At 41.8% G+C, this 26,608-nt stretch overlaps 2 protein-coding genes across 3 annotated transcripts; both read left to right on the plus strand.

Annotated features, from left to right (window-relative positions):
• Positions 1 to 628: 628 nt before the first annotated feature.
• LOC105901275 (gap junction Cx32.2 protein-like) lies at positions 629 to 2,568 on the plus strand. Its single transcript, XM_031582082.2, has 2 exons — positions 629 to 796; positions 1,294 to 2,568. The coding sequence occupies exons 1-2, from the start codon at positions 666 to 668 to the stop codon at positions 2,126 to 2,128; spliced, it is 966 nt and encodes a 321-aa protein (XP_031437942.1). The 5' UTR covers positions 629 to 665; the 3' UTR covers positions 2,129 to 2,568.
• A 1,054-nt stretch (positions 2,569 to 3,622) lies between these two features.
• Positions 3,623 to 6,228, plus strand: LOC116223857 (gap junction Cx32.2 protein-like). 2 transcript variants are annotated; one of them, XM_031582088.2, is made up of 2 exons: positions 3,623 to 4,178; positions 4,676 to 6,228. In XM_031582088.2, the coding sequence occupies exons 1-2, from the start codon at positions 4,048 to 4,050 to the stop codon at positions 5,406 to 5,408; spliced, it is 864 nt and encodes a 287-aa protein (XP_031437948.1). In that variant the 5' UTR covers positions 3,623 to 4,047; the 3' UTR covers positions 5,409 to 6,228. The 2 variants fall into 2 exon arrangements, with proteins under 2 accessions (XP_031437948.1, XP_031437949.1); XM_031582089.2 differs by having other exon boundaries at positions 3,623 to 4,132.
• Positions 6,229 to 26,608: the final 20,380 nt, after the last annotated feature.

Genomic DNA, 26,608 nt, shown 5'->3' on the forward strand with positions numbered 1-26,608 from the left:
GACGATGTGATCGGGGACACAGAGGATTTGCTAAAAAAAATCAATACATATCATTACCAATACAGAGATATTTATTTGATTTGGTGGTGTAATTTATAATAATATATTATAAGGTGGAGCTAAAACTCAGCCCTGTTTTCAGCCCTTTGCTCAATTATTTCAACTTGAAGCAGTTTGCACCTAGTGTTGAACCAGATAAATTGCAGAAATACAAACCCACATGAAGCAACTCATACCTGCAACACCTGGCTCTTGCCCACCTCACGCACATGGTCATTAACTGGTGGTTGGTTGAATATAAAATTACGTTTGGACCATTAAATCACTCAGTGCCCCATGCACAATCATTTCCAAAACCAACCCTCTAACTCTGAAACCATTTTTAAGAGTATGTTTAAGTGTGATGATTCATTTTAGACTAGTTTTATTACTTTATAACGATAACTCAAGTGTTTGACACACTGTTTGGCAAACCAGGAAATCTTTGACATTTGGCCAGTTCCAGGAAGTGACATAGCAAGCTCAAGTGAGAAAAACATGAAAAAAGACTTTTGTATAATCAAAAAAAGGGAAATGTGAACAAAAGCCAATGGTTAAAATCAGATGTGTGTGGGGGATGTCAAAAGGCGTCCCCAGAACTGACTGAATCACTTGCTCATCTGACCATGTCTCAAGTGTCTATAAGACATTGGACATTTCTGTCTTGGTGTCCATTTCCAGATACAGTGCTTATAGTGCTGTCACTGACAGGTAATCAAGTGTCTGAGCTTACTTTTGAACTCAGCAAGTCAACCAGGTAGGACTTATTTCATATTTCATTTCATAGCTTCCGCAACTAGAATTTGATTAACTATATTTAAAAAACGTTTTCCTATCATTATCATGTATTAGGCTATGGTCACGTCACTGTTCTTTCAGTTTTAACTACTAGGGGTTAGCCATATCATATTATTCGTGATTTTGCTTTTATACTAATACTTTTATGGCTTTTTTTTGCTTTTCTGACACAGTGAATAGCTTGGGGTGCTAGTGAAAATGATAGGTGTGTTTCTCTCACACCCCAATATAACATCTGAGAATTTAATAAAACACAGCTGCCTACAAAACATAAAACAGTAAAAACCTACAAAATGTTAGTAACATTTACTACAATTAGCCTTGTAAGATCTGCTACTTACAAAAACCTTTCGAGATTTGCAAGGCTATATGAAGAGATCCATGCTGCCATACGTGTTAGTCAGAGGCTACAGCTATAAGAAAATGTTAAATGCTGGTTGTTCATCTCTTTGCTAGGCCTTCACCAGACAACATGGGAGACTTTGGGTTCCTCTCCAAGTTGCTGAACAAAGTGCAGACGCACTCCACAGTGGTAGGGAAGGTCTGGATGAGCGTCCTCTTCCTTTTCCGTATCATGGTCCTGGGGGCCGGAGTGGAGAGCGTGTGGGGTGACGAGCGGTCCAACATGATATGCGACACCAAGCGGGTCGGCTGTGACAACGTCTGCTACGACTGGAAGTTCCCCATCTCGCACGTGCGCTTCTGGGTGCTGCAGATCATCTTCGTGTCCACGCCCACGCTGCTCTACCTGGGCCACGCCGTGCACGTCATCCACAGGGAGAAGAAGCTGCACGAGCAGATTAGGAAGCCCGTGGAGGGCGTGGTGTTCAAGGGGCCCAAGTACACCGACGACCGGGGCCGGGTGCAGATCAAAGGCGTCCTCCTGCGCAGCTACATGGCCCAGCTCTTCTTCAAGATCCTCCTGGAGGTGGCGTTCATCGTGGGTCAGTACTACCTGTACGGCTTCTTCATGGACCCTAGGTTCGAGTGTGAGCGCTACCCCTGCTTTCATAAGGTGGAGTGCTTCATGTCAAGGCCCACGGAGAAAACCATATTCATCCTCTTCCAGCTAGTGGTGGCCTGCCTGTCCCTGTTCCTCACCATCCTGGAGGGATTCTACCTCCTCTGCAAGCAATTGAAGAAGAAAGATCACCACGTACGCCAGCCTGCCATGCCCTTGGCCATGAACTCCAACAGCATTCCAATGACCTGGCAGCCACGTGCAGACATGGCAGACGCCGTGAACCAGAACAAAGCCAATATGTCCTACGAGGGGGAAAAGCACATTTGATTGATCTCCAAAGGTGCATTGGACAGTTTTTTTTTTTTTTTTTACAAGTTGGAAAATGAAAACTTGAAAATAAGGCATTTAGTGATCTTCAAAAAGCTTGGAAGCTGGTCATCATCCGATAGCATCTCCTCTGCAGGATATAATGATTTATTTTGTATAAAGAAATGGTATTTCATATTTAAAGATGTCATCTCTCAAAAGGGAAATGTTACTTAAACTGAAACTTACTTCAAATATTACATACTGAAACTTACTCAAACTGATTCATGTTTGTTACTTGATGCACTTTATGAGGTAAACATCAGCACTTAAGACATTAGTTTCTGTGCTACTAACATGTTTTCTTAGGTTTCATATGGATTTTTATATCATTTAATACAAAGAGGAGACTCTCATGCCACATAAAAAGAGACTTTTTGAGATAAAGACCATCAAGTACTTGTTCTACTACTTTTATTGTCTTGTTTGGACCATGTCCCCTCTGCAACCATTCAGCAATAGGAGCTAACGTTCCAAATGGCATTTTAATCAGTGAACCACAGGGTGGCAGCACAACACACAGAGAGGTGAAATCCACGCAGGGCACAGAGCTTTGCACTTCTCAGTTCCCTCTCTTATGTGTTCATACTTCAGCACTGAGATCTATCCCTTACAACGATCCCTAACTGAAAGACTTTTCACCCCATCTAAATGTCACGTGGAATGAGGTTTGGTTATGGGAAACATCCCAGAAAACACATGTAGATACAAATACAGACAGACAGACAGACAGACAGACAGACAGACAGACAGAAAGAGGAACAGGGAGAGAGAGAGGGGAATAGAGAGAGAGAGAGGGAGGGAGGGAGGGAGGGAGGGAGGGAGAGTAGCCAAAACTAAAGAGCTTCACCCAGTATAGCCTTTAGCAGATACGTCCGTGCACACACACACGTGCGCCAACTTCCACTTAATAAAGAAACATGGTTCAATGTAAATATAGTATTACACTTCTAAACATGACATGTGTCCCCAAATACCTGACATCATCAACTACACAGTTGGAAGAAAACTAACAGCTCCATTTGAATAAATATTGATGCATTTGGTGAGTAGACATTTCTCTCAGAGCCAATATTTTACATTGAAGTTCTTGTACCTTTCCTTTTGGATCAGATTACCACTGAATCATTACTTCAAATGGGCTGACAGGATTTTCATTACCCAATGGCTTCAGATATAAAATATGTCTCTGTATTTACAGACTATGTGTGACAAAGTGATCGGGGACACAGAGGATTTGCTAAAAAAATCAATACATATCATTACCAATACAGAGATATTTATTTGATTTGGTGGTGTAATTTATAATAATATATTATAAGGTGGAGCTAAAACTCAGCCCGGTTTTCAGCCCTTTGCTCAATTATTTCAACTTGAAGCAGTTTGCACCTAGTGTTGAACCAGATAAATTGCAGAAATACAAACCCACATAAAGCAACTCATACCTGCAACACCTGGCTCTTGCCCACCTCACGCACATGGTCATTAACTGGTGGTTGGTTGAATAGAAAATTACGTTTGGACCATTAAATCACTCAGTGCCCCATGCACAATCATTTCCAAAACCAACCCTCTAACTCTGAAACCATTTTTAAGAGTATGTTTAAGTGTGATGATTAATTTTAGACTAGATGTATTACTATACAACGATAACTCAAGTGTTTGACACACTGTTTGGCAAACCAGGAAATCTTTGACATTTGGCCAGTTCCAGGAAGTGACATAGCAAGCTCAAGTGAGAAAAACATGAAAAAAGACTTGAGAAATTGTATAATCAAAAAAAGGGAAATGTGAACAAAAGCCAACGGTTAAAATCAGACGTGTGTGGGGGATGTCAAAAGGCGTCCCCAGAACTGACTGAATCACTTGCTCATCTGACCATGTCTCAAGTGTCTATAAGACATTGGACATTTCTGTCTTGGTGTCCATTTCCAGATACAGTGCTTATAGTGCTGTCACTGACAGGTAATCAAGTGTCTGAGCTTGCTTTTGAACTCAGCAAGTCAACCAGGTAGGACTTATTTCATATTTAATTTCATAGCTTCCACAACTAGAATTTGATTAACTATATTTTAAAAACTTTTTCCTATCATTATCATGTATTAGGCTATGGTCACGTCACTGTTCTTTCAGTTTTAACTACTAGGGGTTAGCCATATCATATTATTCGTGATTTTGCTTTTATACTAATACTTTTATAGCTTTTTTTTGCTTTTCTGACACAGTGAATAGCTTGGGGTGCTAGTGAAAATGATAGGTGTGTTTTTCTCACACCCCAATATAACATCTGAGAATTTAATAAAACACAGCTGCCTACAAAACATAAAACAGTAAAAACCTACAAAATGTTAGTAACATTTACTACAATTAGCCTTGTAAGATCTGCTACTTACAAAAACCTTTCGAGATTTGCAAGGCTATATGAAGAGATCCATGCTCCCATACGTGTTAGTCAGAGGCTACAGCTATGAGAAAATGTTAAATGCTGGTTGTTCATCTCTTTGCTAGGCCTTCACCAGACAACATGGGAGACTTTGGGTTCCTCTCCAAGTTGCTGAACAAAGTGCAGACGCACTCCACAGTGGTAGGGAAGGTCTGGATGAGCGTCCTCTTCCTTTTCCGTATCATGGTCCTGGGGGCCGGAGTGGAGAGCGTGTGGGGTGACGAGCGGTCCAACATGATATGCGACACCAAGCGGGTCGGCTGTGACAACGTCTGCTACGACTGGAAGTTCCCCATCTCGCACGTGCGCTTCTGGGTGCTGCAGATCATCTTCGTGTCCACGCCCACGCTGCTCTACCTGGGCCACGCCGTGCACGTCATCCACAGGGAGAAGAAGCTGCACGAGCAGATTAGGAAGCCCGTGGAGGGCGTGGTGTTCAAGGGGCCCAAGTACACCGACGACCGGGGCCGGGTGCAGATCAAAGGCGTCCTCCTGCGCAGCTACATGGCCCAGCTTTTCTTCAAGATCCTCCTGGAGGTGGCGTTCATCGTGGGTCAGTACTACCTGTACGGCTTCTTCATGGACCCTAGGTTCGAGTGTGAGCGCTACCCCTGCTTTCATATAGTGGAGTGCTTCATGTCAAGGCCCACGGAGAAAACCATATTCATCCTCTTCCAGCTAGTGGTGGCCTGCGTGTCCCTGTTCCTCACCATCCTGGAGGGATTCTACCTCCTCTGCAAGCAATTGAAGAGGAAAGATCGCCACGTACGCCAGCCCAGCAGCATTCCAATGACCTGACAGCCACGTGCAGACATGGCAGACGCCGTGAACCAGAACAAAGCCAATATGTCCTACGAGGGGGAAAAGCAACTTTGATTGATCTCAAAAGGTACATTGGACAGTTTTTTGTTTTTAAAGTTGGAAAATGAAATAACTTGAAAATAAGGCATTTAGTGATCTTCAAAAAGCTTGGAAGCTGGTCATCATCCGATCTCCTCTGCAGGATATAATGATTTATTTTGTATAACAAAATGGTATTGACACACATTTCATATTTAAAGATGTCACTTAAATAGTACTTCACTGATTCATCTTTGTTACTTGATGCACTTTATGAGGTAAACATCAGCACTTAAGACATTAGTTTCTGTGCTACTAACATGTTTTCTTTGGTTTCATATGGATTTTTATATCATTTAATACAGAGAGGAGACTCTCATGGCAGAGACCTTGCCACATAAAAAGGGACTTTTTGAGATAAAGACCATCAAATACTTGTTCTACTACTTTTATTGTCTTGTTTGGACCATGTCCCCTCTGCAACCATTCAGCAATAGGAGCTAAGGTTCCAAATGGCATTTTAATCAGTGAACCACAGGGTGGCAGCACAACACACAGAGAGGTGAAATCCACGCAGGGCACAGAGCTTTGCACTTCTCAGTTCCCTCTCCTATGTGTTCATACTTCAGCACTGAGATCTATCCCTTACAACGATCCCTACCTGAAAGACTTTTCACCCCATCTAAATGTCACGTGGGATGAGGTTTAGTTATGGGAAACATCCCAGAAAACACATGTAGATACAAATACAGACAGACAGACAGACAGAAAGACAGAAAGAGGAAAAGAGAGAGAGAGAGAGGGGAATAGAGAGAGAGGGAGGGAGGGAGGGAGGGAGGGAGAGTAGACAAAACTAAAGAGCTTCACCCAGTACAGCCTTTAGCAGATGCACACGCACACGCACACACACACGCGTGCCAACTTCCACATAAAGAAACATGGCTCAATGTAAATATAGCATTACACTCCTAAACATGACATCATCAACTACACAGTTGGAAGAAAACTAACAGCTCCATTTGAATAAATATTGAAGCATTTGGTGAGTAGACATTTCTCTCAGAGGCAATATTTTACACTGAAGTTCTTGCACTTTTCCTTTTGGATTAGATTACCACTGAATCATTGCTTCAAATGGGCTGACAGGATTGTCATTACCCAATGGCTGCAGGATTATGGTTTGTCCGGACACGGAATATAAGGTTTGTGTCCCTGGGTTGGCCTGTCCCTTTGTGCCAGCAGCCCCTGAAGTGGGGTAGTCTCCAAGCACTTTTCAAGCAATAGCCCGACAACAGTTTCACCTAAAATTGCATTGATTTTTATGGCAAGTTGGCCTCTAGGAGGCTCATGACATTCATTTGACTCATTACGACTCATTTGTAGAGTAGCACCACCTAGTGACTAATGTTCAATGCAAAAATGTAACGCTTCACTAGCCATATATACTATAAATTGTAAAAGCAATGGCTATGCTCACAGCTCACCTCGCGTATATAGCCAGACATGTATATTTCAGATCACCATGAAGCTTATATGGTTGGCCATTGTTGGCCAGTGCTGTCTCATAAGCTTTGTGATGGGTCCTCTGTACCACTACCGTAAATACACTTTGCCATGTTTTGTGTCCTACTCAGTTCACAGCACAGTCTTCAGAATGAGCATCTTCATGGTTGTCCTAGCATGTGTGTCAGGGTTGCTGAATAGCACTGGTGTCCTTCACTCACTCTGCAGCAAAAAACGAGTCAAACAAAACAAACATCACCCCTCACAGTTGGAATAACGTCCCTGCCAACCCCCAACTGTTACTGGTAGTCCATTGTCAATTAAGCTGCAAGAAATAATAATGTCGAGCAGGAACGAGAAGCAGGATGTCTTGAGCTAAGAAGCAGGACTGACAGTGCACAGATACGCTAAAGACAAACAAAGGTACTGTACACACTGTCCATTACATTACTGTGTTGTTTTCCACATAAGAGGACAGAGGACAGAAAATCCCTGAAGGAGCTCTGACCTCTGTGCGGTTTGTTCTGCATTATGTGTTATTTCAGATAATACATAGCCTTGGAGACTTCATTTTTCCTTTTGTACAGTATTTGTTTGCAATGCTTCTAAATTGGAAGCGTATAGACCTGGTTAGGTAAATCCATAGGGTACTTTGTGCTAATGGGAACTATGGAGTGGTCATTAGCAGAAGTGAAAGACCAGTGACTTCCGCAATCAAGTTGGTGGAGACATGACATGAGGCGTGTTGAAAATCCTTGAGTCTCACATATAAAACAGGACTTGACCGATATGGTCCTGGTCCAAGATTACAGAGAGGAAGAGCCAACGGGAGAACAACAAGTCAATTTGAGTCAAACGTATAGTTCCTGTCATATATCTCTGTCACGCTGGTTGTTGCAGAGGTAGTTAACAGCCGTGGCTTGTCGCTCCTCAGGTGTGACTGATAGCAGTATGCTAGCCAGCTCTACCTGGGATCACTTCACTGGCTGTGTGTCTCAAATACTCGCTGCCTTAATAACCTAGCTGCACGTACCACGGATTGGAACATTGAAAGTAAAAAAAAAAATGCCCATCCCTACTATAGCCGTGATCAATTGGCTAACGGTTAAGGCATGCTAGGCCATCTCCCATGTCTCAACCCCAAACCAAAATAAACCTGCATTGAATTAAACATTAAACAGACGTTTGTGTCAATGAAAGCGAGCTCCCAAGTAGCCTAATGGCAGTTTTTCTGAATTAACAAAGAAAACGCGTCAGAAAAAGCATTTTGCTTCTGTACAAATGTGCCTTTTTGTTGAATATGCATTTTCCAAAGGGTAAGCAAATCACAAATAAACACATCACAGTGATCAGTGATTAAACGAACATTAGTTTAATGTTTTAGTAATATATATCTCTGCAATGGAAGGATTGATTGAAACACAATTTAAACATTCAGGTTAGACAAATGTGCTCAGGAGAGCACAAAGATGGAGGCCATCGGCACCAGCAGGAGCAGGAGGTTCTTCCCAATGGTCCCAGCGCCGTTACACAGATCTTCCTTGCAGCATTTTGGTTTCAGATGTTGTGCACTCTTGCAAAATTCTTCAGTGCCACATGATTTTATAAATACACCAAGTGACTCACCACTGTCTGGAACAAAAAGATGCTCTGCCAAAAAAAGATTTTTGTGAACTCAGTGCCGTCAGAGAAACAAAAATATTGATTTAATATTTGGGTGTAGTGCCGCAGACTCACTCCATTTCAAACAGCGATCAGACCGTTGAGGGCAAGTCAATGGATTATCAGTGCATTGTTCCCCAGCACAGTTGTAACACTTCAGGAAATCTAAAAGAATAAAACAAAAGAATAACAGTATCAATGAAGAAAACAGGAAAGCGATGTGATGGAAAGACCTACCTAAAAAAAAATCAAGATTACCACTTCTACTATTAGTACTACTACTACCATAACTGCAATATGATAATAACAATTACAATAACAATAATTATAATAATAATAATAACTCTTTACTTCATCATCATACATCATGATACCCTTGTGTTAAAATATCTTTCCTTCCCAAACTGTGCTGTATGCTATATTTGGTCATAAGTCAAAAGATCCAGCTTATGACACACATTCATATTTACTGGAGCTGAGGAACTCTTTTTAAATGAAGTCATATGGAGGTACATTACAGATGTGTGTTACCTGCAGAGGACAGCATGCTGGCCAGGACAAGTGCGATGAGTGCGATCTTCAGAGACATGTCGACACGGATCACCAAAGATAGTGAAGTGTTAGATGTGTTGTACCTGGTTATATAGCTCATGTGCTATAAGGAGGAGGAGATCTTGATACCATGAGACAAAAAAACTAACAAAAAAAAACAGGAAACCCTATAGGCCAGGCAAATTAACCCATTTTGGAGCCAAAAATATCATTAATTGTAAAATAATTTGTTTCCGCATAGATCATTTCTATGAGGTGTCCAGAACAACATACTAAATGTCCTAAGAAATCTTAGTTGAGGAAATATGTTTAATTCTCATCAATCTGAGATGTGTGCTAATAATGCATGGCAAAAATACACCTCAAAAATGTAATTTTTTCCTTTACTCCTATCAAAATAAAACTTTACACAATGAAAGTACCCATGAAAAGTAAACATTTTTGTATTACAAGTTTCTTTGAAAATTAATTTTAATATGCAAATGAGCTATACACTAATCGAATTGTTTCGTTGAAAGTCAGTACGGTAGTTGCAAGTGTGTCCACATTAAGTGTATTCTTAAAAACAAATTAGCATTAGTAAACTGTCCAGTTGTAGTGCCGTTGTGCTATGGGTGTCCAGTTTTAGTGCTGTTGTGCTAAGGGTGTGCAGTTGTGATGAAGTGGGTGCAGGGATGGAAACTTTCAGCGGTGAGGGTTTCATGTTTAAGGTTGTGAGAGGGTGCACCCACCTCTTTAACCACCTCACATCGTGTGCAGCATGGTGAGTGGTCTATGTACCAAACTAAAATGAAAGGTTTGTGGCAAATGCCTTAAAAAAACATATCATGTGACATTCAGCCTTTTTTTTGCTCTTGTTCTCACACTCACACTTCAGTCTGTCCTGTTGTGTCACTAGTTGCACATGAATACTTTTTTCAGTTGATCGAATAGTTACAGAAATCAGCACAAATCAAGACACACCAATGTAACAATGTTTTGCCTGTGTTGTCCAGTTACACATGCCCCCTCCCTATGCTTGACCTGAACATGACTGACAAATCCCTTGTTCCTGTCTTGGAACTCAGAGAGCAGTTGATGCTAGTGATTAATACTTGTAAATTAGGTTAAGGTCCTCATATATGTGTATATTTAGTAAATCTCAGCCTAGTTCAAGCTCTGCTTTTTTGTTTACATTTGTCTCTGGTGCCTTGTCGTAGGACATCATCACCAGACACAGCGTATGTTTGTTTTCCATCACACACACACACACACACACACTCACAGCGTATGTTTGTTTTCCATCAATGCACATCCCAGTTTGTCAGTTTGCATGGCATATTAGTGAACAAGCTATATTGCTTATCTTATACCGTTTTTCTATGTAATGCACAAGTTCATATCAAGTGAATTTGGACAAGGTTATTAATGGAGGACAAGGTTATTAATGAAGGACAAGGTTATTGATGGAGGACAAGGTTATTAATGAAGGACAAGGTTATTGATGGAGGACAAGGTTATTAATGAAGGCAGAACAGCCTTTTCCTGCACGTAACCCATCTCACCCAGTGCGAGTCAGGAATGAACTCGACACATTTGAGTTCTAAGAGGTGATGCCAGACACCAGATCATCCAAACGCATGGCAGCTTTTCACTTTGAATTGGGCAGAACCAAGTGGGAATAGGTACTTCTTAGTTTGACATAATTCGCAGAGACAACATTCGGGGGGGGGGGGGGGGGGGGGACTGCTCTGTCCCTTTGCCCTTGCCACACCCATATAGTGTTGGATCAGTGGGCGGAGTGCAGTCTGCACTGGGGTCAGAGGAGCATGGGGAGATGGGGTTGGAACAGTGGGAGGAGGGACACCTCAGGTGTGGGAGATGGGATGGCGTCAGATGGGAAGAGGTAGTCCATTCACTAAAAAAATTGCATTTGTACACATTTGCATAGACACCAGACATCTTGTGACATTCGGTCTCTTTTTGTCTCTTCTGTTTTTTTCGCACATTACTGTCCAGTTTTAGTGCTGCTGTGCTAAGGGTGTCCAGTTGTGATGAAGTGGGTGCAGGTAGGGATGGAAACTTTCAGCGGTGAGGGTTTCATGTTGAATGTTGTGAGAGGGTGCACCCACCTCTTTAACCGCCGCACATCGTGGTGAGTGGTCTATGTTTAACCGCCTCACATCGCGTGCATCATGGTGAGTGGTCTATGTACCAAACTAAAATCCCCCTGAAAGGTTTGTGCCACATGCATAGAAACCAGACATCATGTGACATTCAGTCTATTCTTGTCTCTTCTTTTGTTTTCATGCCCATACTTAACCACTCTCTTCTCTTTCATCTATCGCTCACTCTTCTATCTCTTTATCTCATTCACTCACTCCTCTTTATCTCATTCACTCACTCTTCTATCTCTTTATCTCATTCACTCACTCCTCTTTATCTCATTCACTCACTCTTCTATCTCTTTATCTCATTCACTCACTCTTCTATCTCTTTATCTCAGTCACTCACTCTTCTACCTCTTTATCTCATTCACTCACTCCTCTTTATCTCATTCACTCACTGTTCTATCTCTTTATCTCATTCACTCACTCCTCTTTATCTCAGTCACTCACTCTTCTATCTCTTTATCTCATTCACTCACTCTTCTATCTCTTTATCTCATTCACTCACTCTTCTATCTCTTTATCTCATTCACTCACTCCTCTTTATCTCATTCACTCACTCTTCTATCTCTTTATCTCATTCACTCACTCCTCTTTATCTCATTCACTCACTCTTCTATCTCATTCACTCACTCTTCTATCTCTTTATCTCAATCACTCACTCTTCTATCTCTTTATCTCAGTCACTCACTCTTCTATCTCTTTATCTCATTCACTCACTCTTCTATCTCATTCACTCACTCTTCTATCTCTTTATCTCAATCACTCACTCTTCTATCTCTTTATCTCAGTCACTCACTCTTCTATCTCTTTATCTCATTCACTCACTCTTCTATCTCATTCACTCACTCTTCTATCTCTTTATCTCATTCACTCACTCTTCTATCTCTTTATCTCATTCACTCACTCTTCTATCTCATTCACTCACTCTTCTATCTCTTTATCTCAATCACTCACTCTTCTATCTCTTTATCTCAGTCACTCACTCTTCTATCTCTTTATCTCATTCACTCACTCTTCTATCTCATTCACTCACTCTTCTATCTCTTTATCTCAATCACTCACTCTTCTACCTCTTTATCTCAGTCACTCACTCTTCTATCTCTTTATCTCATTCACTCACTCTTCTACCTCTTTATCTCATTCACTCACTCTTCTATCTCTTTATCTCATTCACTCACTCTTCTATCTCTTTATCTCAGTCACTCACTCGTTCAGGTTTGGGCTCTTTACATCTGATGCATTAGGGTATATTTGATCATTGTAGTGTATTCAGTTGATATTATTTACACTTGTACTTCTCATTTTTTTTTGACCTTGCATTCAGTTTTTCTTTGGTGACATAGCGCCCTAGTGTAGGTACTGCTTGGTGACATAGTGCCCTAGTGTAGGTACTGCTTGGTGACATAGTGCCCTAGTGTAGGTACTGCTTGGTGACATAGTGCCCTAGTGTAGGTACTGCTTGGTGATGGATTTAACAGAATTCCAGGGGATGTTTAGTGCCTTGGACATTTTTTTGTATCCTTCCCCTGACTTATACGTTTCAATAACCTCTTCTCTGAGTTGCTTGGAGTGATATTTGGTCTTCATGGTGTAACGGTAGCCAGGGATACTGATTACTGAATACTGACCAGTGAATGGACCTTCCAGACACAGGTGTCGTTATACTACAATCACTTGAGACACATTCACTGCACACTGATCCCCATTTCACTAATTGTGAGACTTTTACTGATATGTTCTAATATAGGTGACTCATTTTCTGGTAAGACATCTGTACTTTTACTCTGTAGTGTTGCTTTCATAGTTCATCCACCACTGCTGTTGTCTCCTCACACACTGTTAGCCCCAATTTCTTTTGAAGTCTACTGTACTTAAATCTGTTATGTAGGACAAGGTGTTAATATCCCTTTCTGCATACTCGAGACTCTGTGGGTTGGTCGAATGATTGATGGCATCCTATGGGTTGTCAAGTGGGCGCCCTCCTTCTTCGATGTTTCGCTGATTGACCCACGACACCTCCAGAGGGTTCAGCAGTGAGATCCGGCGTCCCGGGCTCACTCCCTAGATGCCATCACTCATCCGACAGCCCAGGCGGAGTCCTTCCTCTTTATCCACAGCCACTGACTTCCCTTTTCAGCAGCCCTGGAAAGGTCTTTGACTGCCTGCCTGTGGGCCTTCCCCCGCACTCCCATCTCTCGAAGAAGCCTGGATGTTGAGGTGGCTACAAATCCTCTGCAGCCTACTTCAACTGGGCAGACCTTAGCTTTCCAGCCTCGTTGTTGTGCGTCTGCTGCAAGGTCCGCATACCTTAGCTTCTTGCGCTCGTAAGCCTCTTCCACCGCACTCTCCCAGGGCACCGTGAGCTCGACGATATAGACCTGCTTGAGTGAGGTCGACCAAAGCACAAGGTCTGGTCGCAGATTTGATGTTGCTATTTCTGCTGGAAATCGGAGCTTCTGGCCTAGGTCTGCCAGCATCTTCCAGTCCCGTGCCCCACCTAGCTGTCCAGTTTCTGGTCTTGTGGTGGTGAGAGTGGCTTGGCCCCCGCCCTCCTGGACAAATGTTGTTGCCGGCCTACGAGATGGTGGAGGAAGGGCATTGACGCTCATCCGTCGACTCTCCATCACTGCCGCAAGACACTGTAGCACCTGGTTGTGCCGCCAGGTGTACCGGCCTTGAGTGAGGCCGGTCTTGCAGCCCACCAGGATGTGCTTTAGTGTAGCTGGAGTCGGGCAGAGGGGAGCATGTCGGGTCTTCTCCGTACCACTGGCTAAGATTCTTGGGAGACGGCAGTACATCATAAGCGGCCCTGATGGTGAAGCTAGCCTTAAATGCCTCCATCTCCCACAGCTCCTGCCAGGAGATCTTCCTCTTCTCCACTCCCTCCCAAGTCATCCACTGCCCCTGCTTTGCCTGTGAAACAGCTTTTGCACACCTTGCTGCCTCCTCTTGCTGACGTACCTCCTGGACCACCAGCTTGCGTCTCTGGAACGGAGTAGCCTTGTTCCAGGCCGGTGTACTGGCTCCGGCTCCAAGACCACTCCTCCCGTGCTGCACTCGGCCCACGATGTCCCTGTGCTTGAGTGCTGCCTTTGCCTGCTTGGTTGCTTCCAGTGGGGTCCACTCCCTCCCAGTAGCCAGGATGGGTGCAGCTTGGGCTACAAATGGATCACTCGAATCCAATAGCATCATCTCCAGTCTAACTTTGGGCGCATTTATACTCCTCTGCTAGACTGGAAATGGCAGTTCTAATACTCCTTTGCCATAGAGCCCTATACTGCTGAGGCACCTGGGAAGCCCAAGCCACTTCCTTGCATATGAGCTGACCAGCCTCTCCAGCTTTTCCACCTTTGAGATCGGGACTTCATACATGGTAAGTGGCCATAAGAGGCGTGGAAGGAGCCCAAACTGCATACACCAGAGCTTCAACTTGCCAGGTAGTGCGGTTCTGTTGATGTTCTCCAGGCCGCTGGCTACATCCTTCCTGAGCTGATCTACTTGCTCTTTGTCCTTAAGGGAGGCATCATACCATCGGCCAAGGCTCTTCACAGGCTTCTCAGAGACAGTTGGAATAGGCTCATCGCCAATGAGAAAGCGTTGGTCTGACAGCTTCCCCTTGACGATGGAGATGCTTCTGGACTTGCTCGGCTTGATCTTCATCCGAGCCAGCTCGATGTTATCTTGCAGCTTTTTCAGTAGCCGTACAGTGCAAGCCTTGGTCGTGGTGAGGGTGTTAAGGTCGTCCATGTAAGCTCTCACAGGCGGCAGCCTCAGGCCAGGTCTTATAAGCTGTCCTCCAACCACCCACCGAGAATGCTCGAATTATCATCTCCATGGCCATTGTGAAGGCTAGCGGGGAGATGGTGCAGCCGGCCATAATTCCCACTTCTAGATGCTGCCATGCTGTGGTGTACTCTGCTGTTGATAGGCACACCTGCACGTCCTGGAAGTAGGCCTTGACAAGGCTTGTTAGGGCTACAGGGACCCTGAAGAAGTCAAATGCGGTCCAGAGGAGGTTGTGAGGGACTGAGCCAAAGGCGTTGGCGAGATCCAGGAACACCACGTGAAGATCTGTTCCCTCCGTCTTGGCAACTTTGATCTGATGCCAGATGGTACTCACATGTTCCAGACAACTGGAGAAGCCAGAGATGCCTGCTTTCTGGATTGATGTGTCAATCAGATGGTTTCTTTGCAGGTATCCTGCCAGCCTGTGAGCGACCACAACTGAAGAATATCTTCCCCTCGACGTTTAGGAGGCTGATCTGGCGGAATTGGCCGATTTCTGAGGAGTCCTTTTCCTTTGGGATAAGGATTCCTCCAGCTCTCTGCCAGGATGTTGGTATCTCCTTCTTTGCCAGACCACCCTCATGAGCTTCCAGAGGAATCGCAGGGCATCTGGTGCATTTTTGTAGAGCCTGTATGGAACTCCGTTAGGACCTGGGGCTGAAGCAGCCCTTGCTCTACGCACAGTTTTCTCCACTTCGCTCCATCTGGGTGGGCTGATATCTAGCTGGTGCTCTGGCGGGTTGATTGGTGGCATATCAGATGGGAGAATAACCTCTTCGTGGCGTTTGGCATCTGTGCAGGACTTTTCCAGATGTTTTTCCAGGTCTGCCTTTGACACTGAGAGGCTTCCACTCTTCTCCGCTGTAAAGAGACTCTTCACAAATTTTGAAGGGGTCTTTGTAGAAGCGTGATCTTGTCTGTTCCTTCCTTCTGCGCTTCTTTACCAGATTTTCCGCTCTTCTCAGTGTCACAAGTCTACTCCGGATGGCCTCCTGCAAGACGTTGATGCCCTCCTTTTCCTCCTCTGTGGCTTTCCTCCACTGCTTCTTCAGCTGCCTCCTCTCTCTGACTAGGCGATCTATTTCCTTCTGCCTCCTGGACTTAGTGGGGATTGTCGGTTCAGATCTCTTTCTTTCGACTGCTCCAAACCTTTCCGATCCATAGCTGTATATAAGATCTCCCATTTTCTCCAGCTTCTTCCTGGTGGTGCCTTTGAGCCCCTCTAAGATGTTGCAGAGGTCGGTGTTGACCTCCATCCACAGTGCCTTTTCGCAGGATTTTGGCCACTTGATCAGTGGCCTTCGCCCCTGGATCTTCTTTTCCACTGCAGGTCTTGCTGGGCTGGGTTCAGGTTGGTTTCCTGTGCAAGGTTCGTCCTCTTCTGGGACAGGGATGTTGATGTCCTGCAGACTGTGGTTTTGGCCCCGCTGCTGAACTTCAGTCGACTGACTCGACCTGCTTCTCAGAAAGTAGCTGTCGATGCGAGATCCCTGTTGACCCTTCTTTAGGCACCCTTTCTTGCCCTGATGTATTTTTAGGCCTCTAGTGGAAGTAACCTTTTCCCAGCCACATATGCAGCTCTGGAGCTTGTGTCCTGCTGTAGCTGTTGCAGTCTCGGGTATGCTGATCATCAAACTCGTAGTCTGTTCCGTTCCTATGTCAATAACTGGGTTATCCGCCGATGAGTCATCTTCCGCCCCCGCTCTCGCTGACTCAAGGGGTATTTTTTCCTTATAATTTTTCGTAGCCATTGGTGGGTGGGACTCATACACCGTTCGTGCTGGGTCCCGCTCCCACGGGTAGCTAGCCCGTGGCAGCCCCGTTGGGGTCTATTCCCTCCCGCCAGCTGTCTTTCCATGCTGTCACAAGGTCTTTCCCTAGTTGCCAGCTGCTCTTTCACAGCAGTCACTGGTTCTCCAGATGATCAGATCTGTTATGTAGGACAAGGTGTTAATATCCCTTTCTGCATACTCGAGACTCTGTGGGTTGGTCGAATGATTGATGGCATCCTATGGGTTGCCTATGGGTCCTAAATTACAATGCACTTCAAAAATTTAAGTTTTATGACATTACTACTAAATGTTAAGTATATTCTACTAAGTGTGATGACATTACTACAAGTTTCTAAGTTTATTCTACCAATTTATAGATATAGTCGAATGTGTGAATAACTTTAAGTCAAATGGCTTTAAATTACTGAGTTTTTTTCACTTAAATAATTTAAGTTTATGACATTACTACTAAATGTTAAGTATATTCTACTAAGTGTGATGACATTACTACAAGTTTCTAAGTTTATTCTACCAATTTGTAGATATAGTCGAATGTGTGAATAACTTTAAGTCAAATGGCTTTAAATTACTGAGTTTTTTTTTCACTTAAATAATTTAAGTTTATGACATTACTACTAAATGTTAAGTATATTCTACTAAGTTTGATGACATTACTACAAGTTTCTAAGTTTATTCTACCAATTTGTAGATATAGTCGAATGTGTGAATAACTTTAAGTCAAATGGCTTTAAATTACTGAGTTTTTTTCACTTAAATAATTTAAGTTTATGACATTACTACTAAATGTTAAGTATATTCTACTAAGTGTGATGACATTACTACAAAATTCTAAGTACTTTGTAGATATAGTCGAATGAGTAAACCTAAGTGTTAACTTAAGTTAAGTGGCTTTCAATTACTGAGTTTTATTCACTTAAAGAACTGAAGTTTTATGATATTACTACCAAATGTTAAGTATATTCTACTAAGTGTGATGACATTACTAAAAAATTCTAAGTATATTCTACTACTTTGTAGATAAAGTCGAATGAGTAAATAAGTGTTAAGTGGCTTTCAATTAGTTTAGTCATGACCAGAGTGCATTATGGGAATGTGAATGCTCTTGACAGCTGAAAAGCATTAAATAAATGAAGTCTGTAATTAATTTGGCAAAAAAACAAACTACAAATCAGTCGTGGTTAACCTAACGTGGTCACAACTTGAATGCGGAGCATGTTTAATTGAATCGCTCCTCTTGTTGTTTTACAATGTTTTGGAAGTGCAGTTACTGTCCTCATAGCTGTGAAAAGAGAGCACAGCTATTTAAACATTATAGACTAAAACATGGAAGTTAAGCGAGAACAGAGCCTTTTCCATGTTTATATCAGGAATGTCTGTGTATGTTCAGGTTATGCTTAATTTGGGGAAATGCAAGCTGCCACCAAAAATTCCGAAAATCAGCTTGCAGCTTGCGAGTAGGTGCTAACTGGTTGCAATAATAAAAAAAAAACGTTTATTTTTTACATTTAAGTTTTTGTATTTTTGGTTTTCTAAAAAGTGTTGAAATAAAAGTGAAATCAAAAACTTGTCATTTTGAACTTGTAATTAAGTGCATTGAACTTACACACTTAAGTGTAGTACTTATGCAAAGCGATTGTTATTGCAAAATATTTTAAGTGAAATCAACTTCGGAATTAAGTGCATTGAACTTAATGCTTTAAGTTTAATCACTATGCAAAGCAGTTGATATTGCAATATATTTTAAGTTAAATGTACTCAAGTTTTCATTATACATTACTTGATGTTTTTAAGGCAACCACTTTCCTCAAATGTTTTAAGTAAACTCAACTTATCTGGGCTTAGTGTATTGCAATAGATTTGAAGTTAAATCGACTTGGAATTTTTATGTTCATTGAACTTAATGCTTTAAGTGTAGTCACTATGCAAAGCAGTCGATATTGCAATATATTTTAAGTTAAATGTAAGTTTTCATTATACATTACTTGATGTTTTTAAGACAACCACTTTCCTCAAATGTTTTAAGTAAACTCAACTTATCTGGGCTTAGTGTATTGCAATAGATTTGAAGTTAAATCGACTTGGAATTTTTATGTTCATTGAACTTAATGCTTTAAGTGTAGTCACTATGCAAAGCAGTCGATATTGCAATATATTTTAAGTTAAATGTAAGTTTTCATTATACATTACTTGATGTTTTTAAGACAACCACTTTCCTCAAATTTTTTAAGTAAACTCAACTTATCTGGGCTTACAGTGCATGGTGTTTCCTTGAGAGATTTAAGCATTTTGATGAGTGAAGTTTACTCACCGCACAGCTCTTTACCTGGCCTCTGCATCTACCTACTAGCAAGGAGGCTAAAACCCATTTATGCTCGTGTCTGTCATTAACCATTAGTGTCGAGGAATGACATTTACTCACTGCACATGTCTATACATGATGGCCATTGTTGCATTTACATACTTATTTTATGCATTTGTATTTATTTGTTACACTGATGGATTGAATAGAATCATGTCTGAAAAAAACACGCATATCTACAAATGTACATTTACATCTACATTTAGTCATTTAGCAGACGCTTTTGTCAAAGGCGGCGTACAAGGGAGAGAACAGTCGAGCTACGAGCAATAGAGACCTAGTGTAACAATAATCACAATTTTAAATAATAATAATACAAAAAAGTGCAAGTGTGTATAAATTCTTGTTTTGACAAGCTGTGGAATAGAATGACTGAACAGATGTTCCTAAGGCACATGGGATGTCACTATTTCTTCCAAGAAATTAGATGACAGGAAGTATTTTAGCATTATCCAGAGGAGGCCTGTGCAAAACAACACCAGACACTAGACAGACAGACAAGGAAAGACGCTAGAGACACAGCACAGGGAGTCTGTTTAACACAGGAGCACATCTACTCGTCTCGATGTGAAAGGTGCTTGTATTCCATTACGTAAGAGGTAAAATTACCTGTTCCCTGAAAAAAATGCTAATGATGATTTAGAATTGCTAGAATGTGATCATTTAATGGATAGTTGTGCCATAATGTCAAATATATGTTGCCAAGATGTTCGAGGTAGAGGTTCGAGCAATATGTGTGTTTTTGCTGTTGGTGGCTTCATCATTATGGAGTATGCAATTCCAATGGACAGCTCCCTCTACAGCTATCACTTTATGAAACAAACAGAAAAGTCCTTGTTTAGCAGTGAGCCAGTAATAGGCTTGGCATGGCTGGCATTTGGAGCAATTCCACCTCATTCCTTAGTTAACTAGCCTGTTAGGTTTCATTTGTGAGTTGTGGGAGGGGTCAGCTGCTCACAGTGCCTATTGTAAATGTTTTGTGAATAACGCCACTAAATCAGAAACATGGGGACAGAAAATGCCCTTATAATTAATCAGATCATTTTTCATTTGTAATCTTTTTTACTGGCACTGTTCATACCAGTGGCGCGGGAAGGGAGCACCCCCTAGCTCCAGGCAGGGAAATATAAATAAAGGTGTTACTCATTTTTATATATTAAATATATATTAAATTAAAACGATAATACATAATTTTGCTTTGGGGAAGAAAATAAATGTTGAACAAATGTGTTTGCTAGTTTTTAGTGATCACAGGCATGCATGGAGATCTTGCTATATGAGGTTCACGGGTGTGTGCTGAAGTTGTTACTGTAACGGATGAAGAAGAACGTTAACGAACTTGGAGTTTTTTGGCAAAAATGCGACGAGTTAGAAGATGGAGATGCTGCAGCACCTTCTTCTACTTTCCACTCACGCATTACTGTCGCAATGACTAGCAATAAGCAGAAACACATTTTGGAGTTGTTTTCGAGGAGCATAGTTAAGATAAGTAAAATTAGCGATGAACAGTGTTCAAACGGAGAAAGACAAGGACGTCAACAACAACGACGACGACAGAGTAAAATCGTTGGCCACAGGCTATTCTGTTCAAAGGCTATATTTTAGGCCAATAGTTTATGTACTTAAACTGAGGGTATCTAGATGAAGGAGCAAATTAACATAGGCCAAACTTTCGAATTCTTTATTGTGGATTCACAGGAGTGAATGTTAATGATGTTTATAATTTATGCCGAGATCTGTAACATGCCACATAATCGATCGTGTTGTATGTTTTGTTGTTGTTGTTAATTTATTTTTTTGGATCTGTTTACATGTTAAGATTCTCGTTGGCGATAGGCTATAATTGTAAGGCTATACCCAGCCAATTTCAACTTCGACCTCTAGGCTTAATTTAGGCTATTTCTGTGGATATCATCGTAGATGATGGAGGGAATTTGCATAAATTGAACTCCGGCAGTGAATGTGTACTGGCCACGGAAAAATTAAATAAAGTTTGCATGTATTAGAAATGTTTCATGCTTGGTTCTGGTGTATTTTAAAAGTATTTTAAATGTCAGTTACTGGTCACAATCAGTGCTATAGCCTTTAAATACTTGTCTAATATCATATTGTTGTGACGTCATATATTTTAGTAGAGCCTACAGCACCCCCCGCATGAAAGAGGTTCCAGCGCGCCTGGTTCATACAAATGTATAGAATATGAAGATGTATTATGCATTAATTCCTCATTGACTTCATAACATTTATTTTGCTGTTAGTTCTTGTGTCAATGAATTGTTGTGTTTTTGATATCTACATGACTCACCCCCCGATGACCTATATGTCCCCAAAATTCCAAAATGCTTCTTCATATTTTCAGGATAAGATAGCCACGTCATAGAAACTTATATTCTTGTTTCTAACAGAAAATAAAGTTTTTTTCATGCTGTTTTATGTGATGAGTTATGTTATTATATTCCAAATGCCACATAAGCTACGATATCATGATTACCAATATGTTACCATCCTTCAAGCTGCGGAACTAACTAGAAATATAAATTCATTCTATGCATGCTAGCCTAATAAACATATAGCTGGACTGAAATGACCTCTTTTCCAATAAATGTGTGGAAGCACTTTCTAAATGTATTTAATCATGACTTTATATTTTGCTGATTTGAAAACAATATACTGCAGTAGGCTGGTCACAGGTCCATGGTCATAACCACAATAACAATAACAATGCTGTATTGTGATAGTTTAGAGGGCGAGAGGGCAAGAGGGTGAAGTTTTCTGATGGGAAGTTTGTCACACATATCAAGGCTGCAGCTTTCCTTTTTATCCAAGGCAACAATAACTCACTTTGCATGCATGTATTTATTATGAATTACAAATTATAAAGTATATATTTGCAAATATACATTCATTTGTAGAAATCATAGTATACATTGTGGATCATTGTAGGTGCATTTGCAAATCATTTTGAGAATTTTTTCCCTCTATAGTGAACAGCTGTGGGATCAAAACCTATTGGAATTGGTGCAAACAAATGCAAATTTAATTTGTGCAAATAATTCTCATGAAAAGTTGGATGGAAACCCAATTATTGTGATCGACACAATACAGATTAAACAAACAGTCAGAAGATCTGTGAAGCCAGCCCCCTGTTAGATAAGGGAGGAAGGATGGATACTTCATTACCACTTTAAATTAATTTGTCTAAATGTTGAAAAGTAAAAAAGAGTCCCCATCAGGGTGTCATTAGTGTTGACGTTATACCCAATCACAGGCTGGATGCTTATTAAAATTCCTAGATGATGTGAGAAAGCACTTCACAGCTGTTAGAAGTCTATGGATGGCGTTGGTCTAAAACAATCACTGGCTTTGGTGGTGGGAGAGTCTGATGAACACTGATGAGCAGACCAAGTGCAGTTGGGGAGTTCTTGTAAAGTTGTTTCAAATCAACTTCAGGGCCATCAACACTGCCATCTAGTGGACAAATAAGTAACCCAGTGTGAAGGAAACTGGGATGTGAGAACTGTCAACATTTTCACAAATCCTTCAACTGATGTTTTGGTTTGCCTTTATAATATTCAGTCCCCAGATACCTGCAGTCACAATTTAGACACAATACGAGAGCTAAACTGGCTTTAGTATTCAGCAAAGAATAACATCCTACTACCTACATAATACACAGTTACAATACAATGAACTGTTACAAAAACTGAGCATTACTTGCATTGAAGTAACCTGTGAATAATCACAGGTTTCAATGGGATGACCTGCCTAAAAAGCATTTAATAATTATAAACTACCTATTATTACACAAAAAGCATTTATATTAACTGTACAGATTAGCTCAAAAAGCAGACTTCACAGCATCTTGCCCAAAGCATCTAGTGTGAATGCATGCGGCTGCCCCAGGCCCATGGTTCTTTTACCCGGTTACAAAGCACCCCTGGGTGCCTGGGTTCCCCGCATCAGTGGCACCCCTCAGACTGTCCTGCTGTCTTCCGAGGACTCTCCTCTCCGAGGAATTCCTCCTGCTACGTCAGATTTACAAAGAGAGTCGCTGAGTTTTCACTCTTTATAAGTAACCCACCTTTTGATAACAGTGACATATGAAATTGAACAATAATGCCAAATGTCCACTGCGTGGCGCTGCACGCCTGTTTTTTTTTTTTTGCTAAAAAGAATGAAATTTCTAAAAAAGTATAGTTGTACACTGTCGCTTGCTTTTAAAAATATTTAAATTAAATATCGAACATGTGTTTTTTCCAAATTCTCTGTAATTTTGTGTTTGGGTGTACGCTTGTTGGCTAAGTGTAGGCAAGATCAGAGACCGGGAATACCAGGGTGGCCACAGTAGATTGAGGAAGCCGCCAAACCAACCGTCGCAATTTCGTATTGCCCGCTAAGGTCCCTGAGCCCAAGTCAAAAGTACTTTTCCACCATCCTTTTCCGCCCAAAGATGGCCCTCTTTGTATCCCAGTCAATCATGATTCACTTTTATTGAATGGTACTCACCCCAGCTCTTTACATCTGTGCAGGTGGCCTCAGCATTCTCAGGTTCTCTGCTGTTAGGCTGCACTCTGAAAGTCTCAGCATTCTGATGCTCGGATAGAACCGGGCCGGCAGTGCAGAATGAACAACCATACATCTCCTGCATGCCAACAATAGCCAAGTCCCATTACATTCAATAGTCATTCTTTCAACTGGGCTCCAATAACTGCCCAAGAGGGAGTTTTCACAAATGGACACACATCACTGTTTCATAGTCCAAAAAGAAACTGCACAACATGATCTCTCCAATTTTCTCCAATAGCCTTGAAAGTTCTACTTCATCTCTAACGGGACTGAAGTAATAGTTTTCCACAAGCCTCGTCCTCATCGGCTATCAGGAAGTAGTGGAGTGCAGCAAAGAACTCTTGGAAACTCAGGTGAGTTCAACTGTACGTTGTTTCCAATCGCACCTTCTACTTCATCAGGATTTTGCAAAGGAAACGATTACCCATGCTGAAGTCAGAAAACACTTCAGTCCCTCTCCTCTCATCAAACAGGACCTGATGTTCCTGCATTCCTCGCTCTTCCAGCTGGCCAAGGCGGGTGAGGTCAGGCTGTCTCGGAACATCACAGTGATCCTTCATCAGTGCGAATGAAGTGCACAAATATGGAGCTCTTTGTCTCAAAGTTTCCATGTGTGTCCATTGATTCTTGGAAATGCTCTCTGAAAACGGTGCATACAATCCAGCTGATGACGGGGATTGAAAGTGAAGTGTTTCATTTGACCTCACACACTCATAAGCCTTGTCAGAGAACATCCTAGTTTTAAAGGATATCTGAAGAACTCCTTCACCCTGTCTTCAGAGAAGCCCAGAATCTCTGAAGCATTGTGAAGGGTTTTGTGCAGCTTGCTTAGTTTGTCGGAAACAGCGGACCTTGTGGTGCCCAGAAGGAAGCACTGGCTGAAGATGTTCCCCTTCAGTAGAGCATTCAGTGTGGCCTTGACTGGAACATGCACAGATGGAGCTCTAGGAATTACTAAACCACTTTCATTCAATGACAACCTGAGGTCATCACAGCCAGCTATGAGAAAAAGCAGTATCTTCAAAATCGCCAGAGTAAACGTCTAATCACACCTCAGGAGGTCTACCACACTGTGCTCTCCTGAGATAAGATTGAGTTCTTTGCAGCTAAGATGAAAGACAAGAACAAGTCCAAGTCCTTGAACAGGAGTTCAGATGCCCAGTCGGCCATGATTTATTTGGGTAGAGAAGGACTTGCCATAACCAGAGTGGCCCTAAAGAATGACTGCTCTCATCCATGATCATTGTGCTTGAACAGCTGGTCCAGAGCGATGCGGCTGTGTGCCTCACTGGCCCTGGTGTGGAGCACCTGCTGGAGTGTATCGCCTTGGGAGCGGAGCTCCTCCTCTCTGTCCTTCTGAATCTGTGTCTCTGAAAGATCAGGGGCTCAGTATAGCGATTTACCCGATGCGCATCCTGGCCAGGGAGTTGTACTTTTTCACAATCTCATAGGTGGTGAGGATAGCTGTTTAGCATTCAGTGATTTTTAAGTGCTGGTCCACAAAAAACAAAAAAGATTTGTTTTACACACAGCATTTCAGCTTTCTGGATCCGCATTTTCATAGTACTACTACAGTGTTGGTGGTGCTGGTTAGTTAAATACTTTCACACACGCATGGCAGTCTGGTTTTCATTTCAGCACACACTAATACACTCACAGACGTGCATCTATGGCTGTAATCTAGATCCTGGTCAGGGTGGAGTGATAGGAGTCAGGTCAGGTCAGGTCACAGTGAAGAACAAAAGCCCTTCAAGTGGATGAACTGAAGTTTACAACGTGCTGTCAAACTGGTCAAAACGACGCTACAACCCCTAAACTATCAATTTATGCAAAAGAATTACATTCGTACCTTAAGTCACACTTATGCCCACATTCCACAAAGTTCTACCTGACTAATGGCTCAGTTTATAAATCCAACACCAAGGTCAGAGTAACACACTCATGAAACTAACTAGATTTCGCCCCAAAGGAAGGTAAGCAGCCGATAGTTTCTACTTCACAGTGAGTAAGTAGCTTTACATAAAGGCCTTCTGATCAAATGATTAAGAAATACAGCCCATTGAATTAAAACTATTAGAGATCATGGCGGTTCAAATTAAACAGTGATGACACCAGAGAAGAGAGAGAAATTAGGTTTACAGGAGTTTGTGATCAGGTCATGAAATGTTAATTGTCTCGTGCATGGTGAAAGGTGAGACTTGAACATTATTTCTGTACGCTAAAAAGTGAAAAAGTACACTTCCAAACATAAGCAAAAGCTATGCAGGATTGTGATTTTGTGACAAAACACAGAAATAAAGAGTCAGACCAAACACCGGTTAACCGGCTGGGTTATGTGTGAGTCAGTCAGTGTGTATATGTTTGGTTAATGCTGCTCTGTAGTGTGTTTCCCAAGAGCAGTGGTGTGAAATGGTCACGGTAACAGACAGAGACAGAGAGAGAGATTTAAAATGATAGTTACTATGATTTAATGATTTAATCGTTGCACAGTTATGCTATTAGTAAACACACCCCTGTAAGGGTCATTAATTGGGTACAGTACTAATATTATGTCATTATACCTGTGTATGTTTGTGCATGTTTGTGTTTAGGTCTGTATACTGTTGTTGTGTGAGGGTGTGTGTTAATCATTAAGATGCTCATTAAGATCATTAAGGCACAAACGTCTAAGGGTAGAGATGCTGACTGATATGGCCTAGTTAATTCTGTGCTGTGATTTGCAGGATTGCAGGGACCGAAGTTAAGTGGTTTCCCTGCCGGTAAAGAGAAAAGTCACTACTGCTCATC

The sequence above is a fragment of the Clupea harengus genome, chromosome 15 (genome assembly GCF_900700415.2).
Source record: "Clupea harengus chromosome 15, Ch_v2.0.2, whole genome shotgun sequence".
Taxonomy (NCBI): domain Eukaryota; kingdom Metazoa; phylum Chordata; class Actinopteri; order Clupeiformes; family Clupeidae; genus Clupea; species Clupea harengus.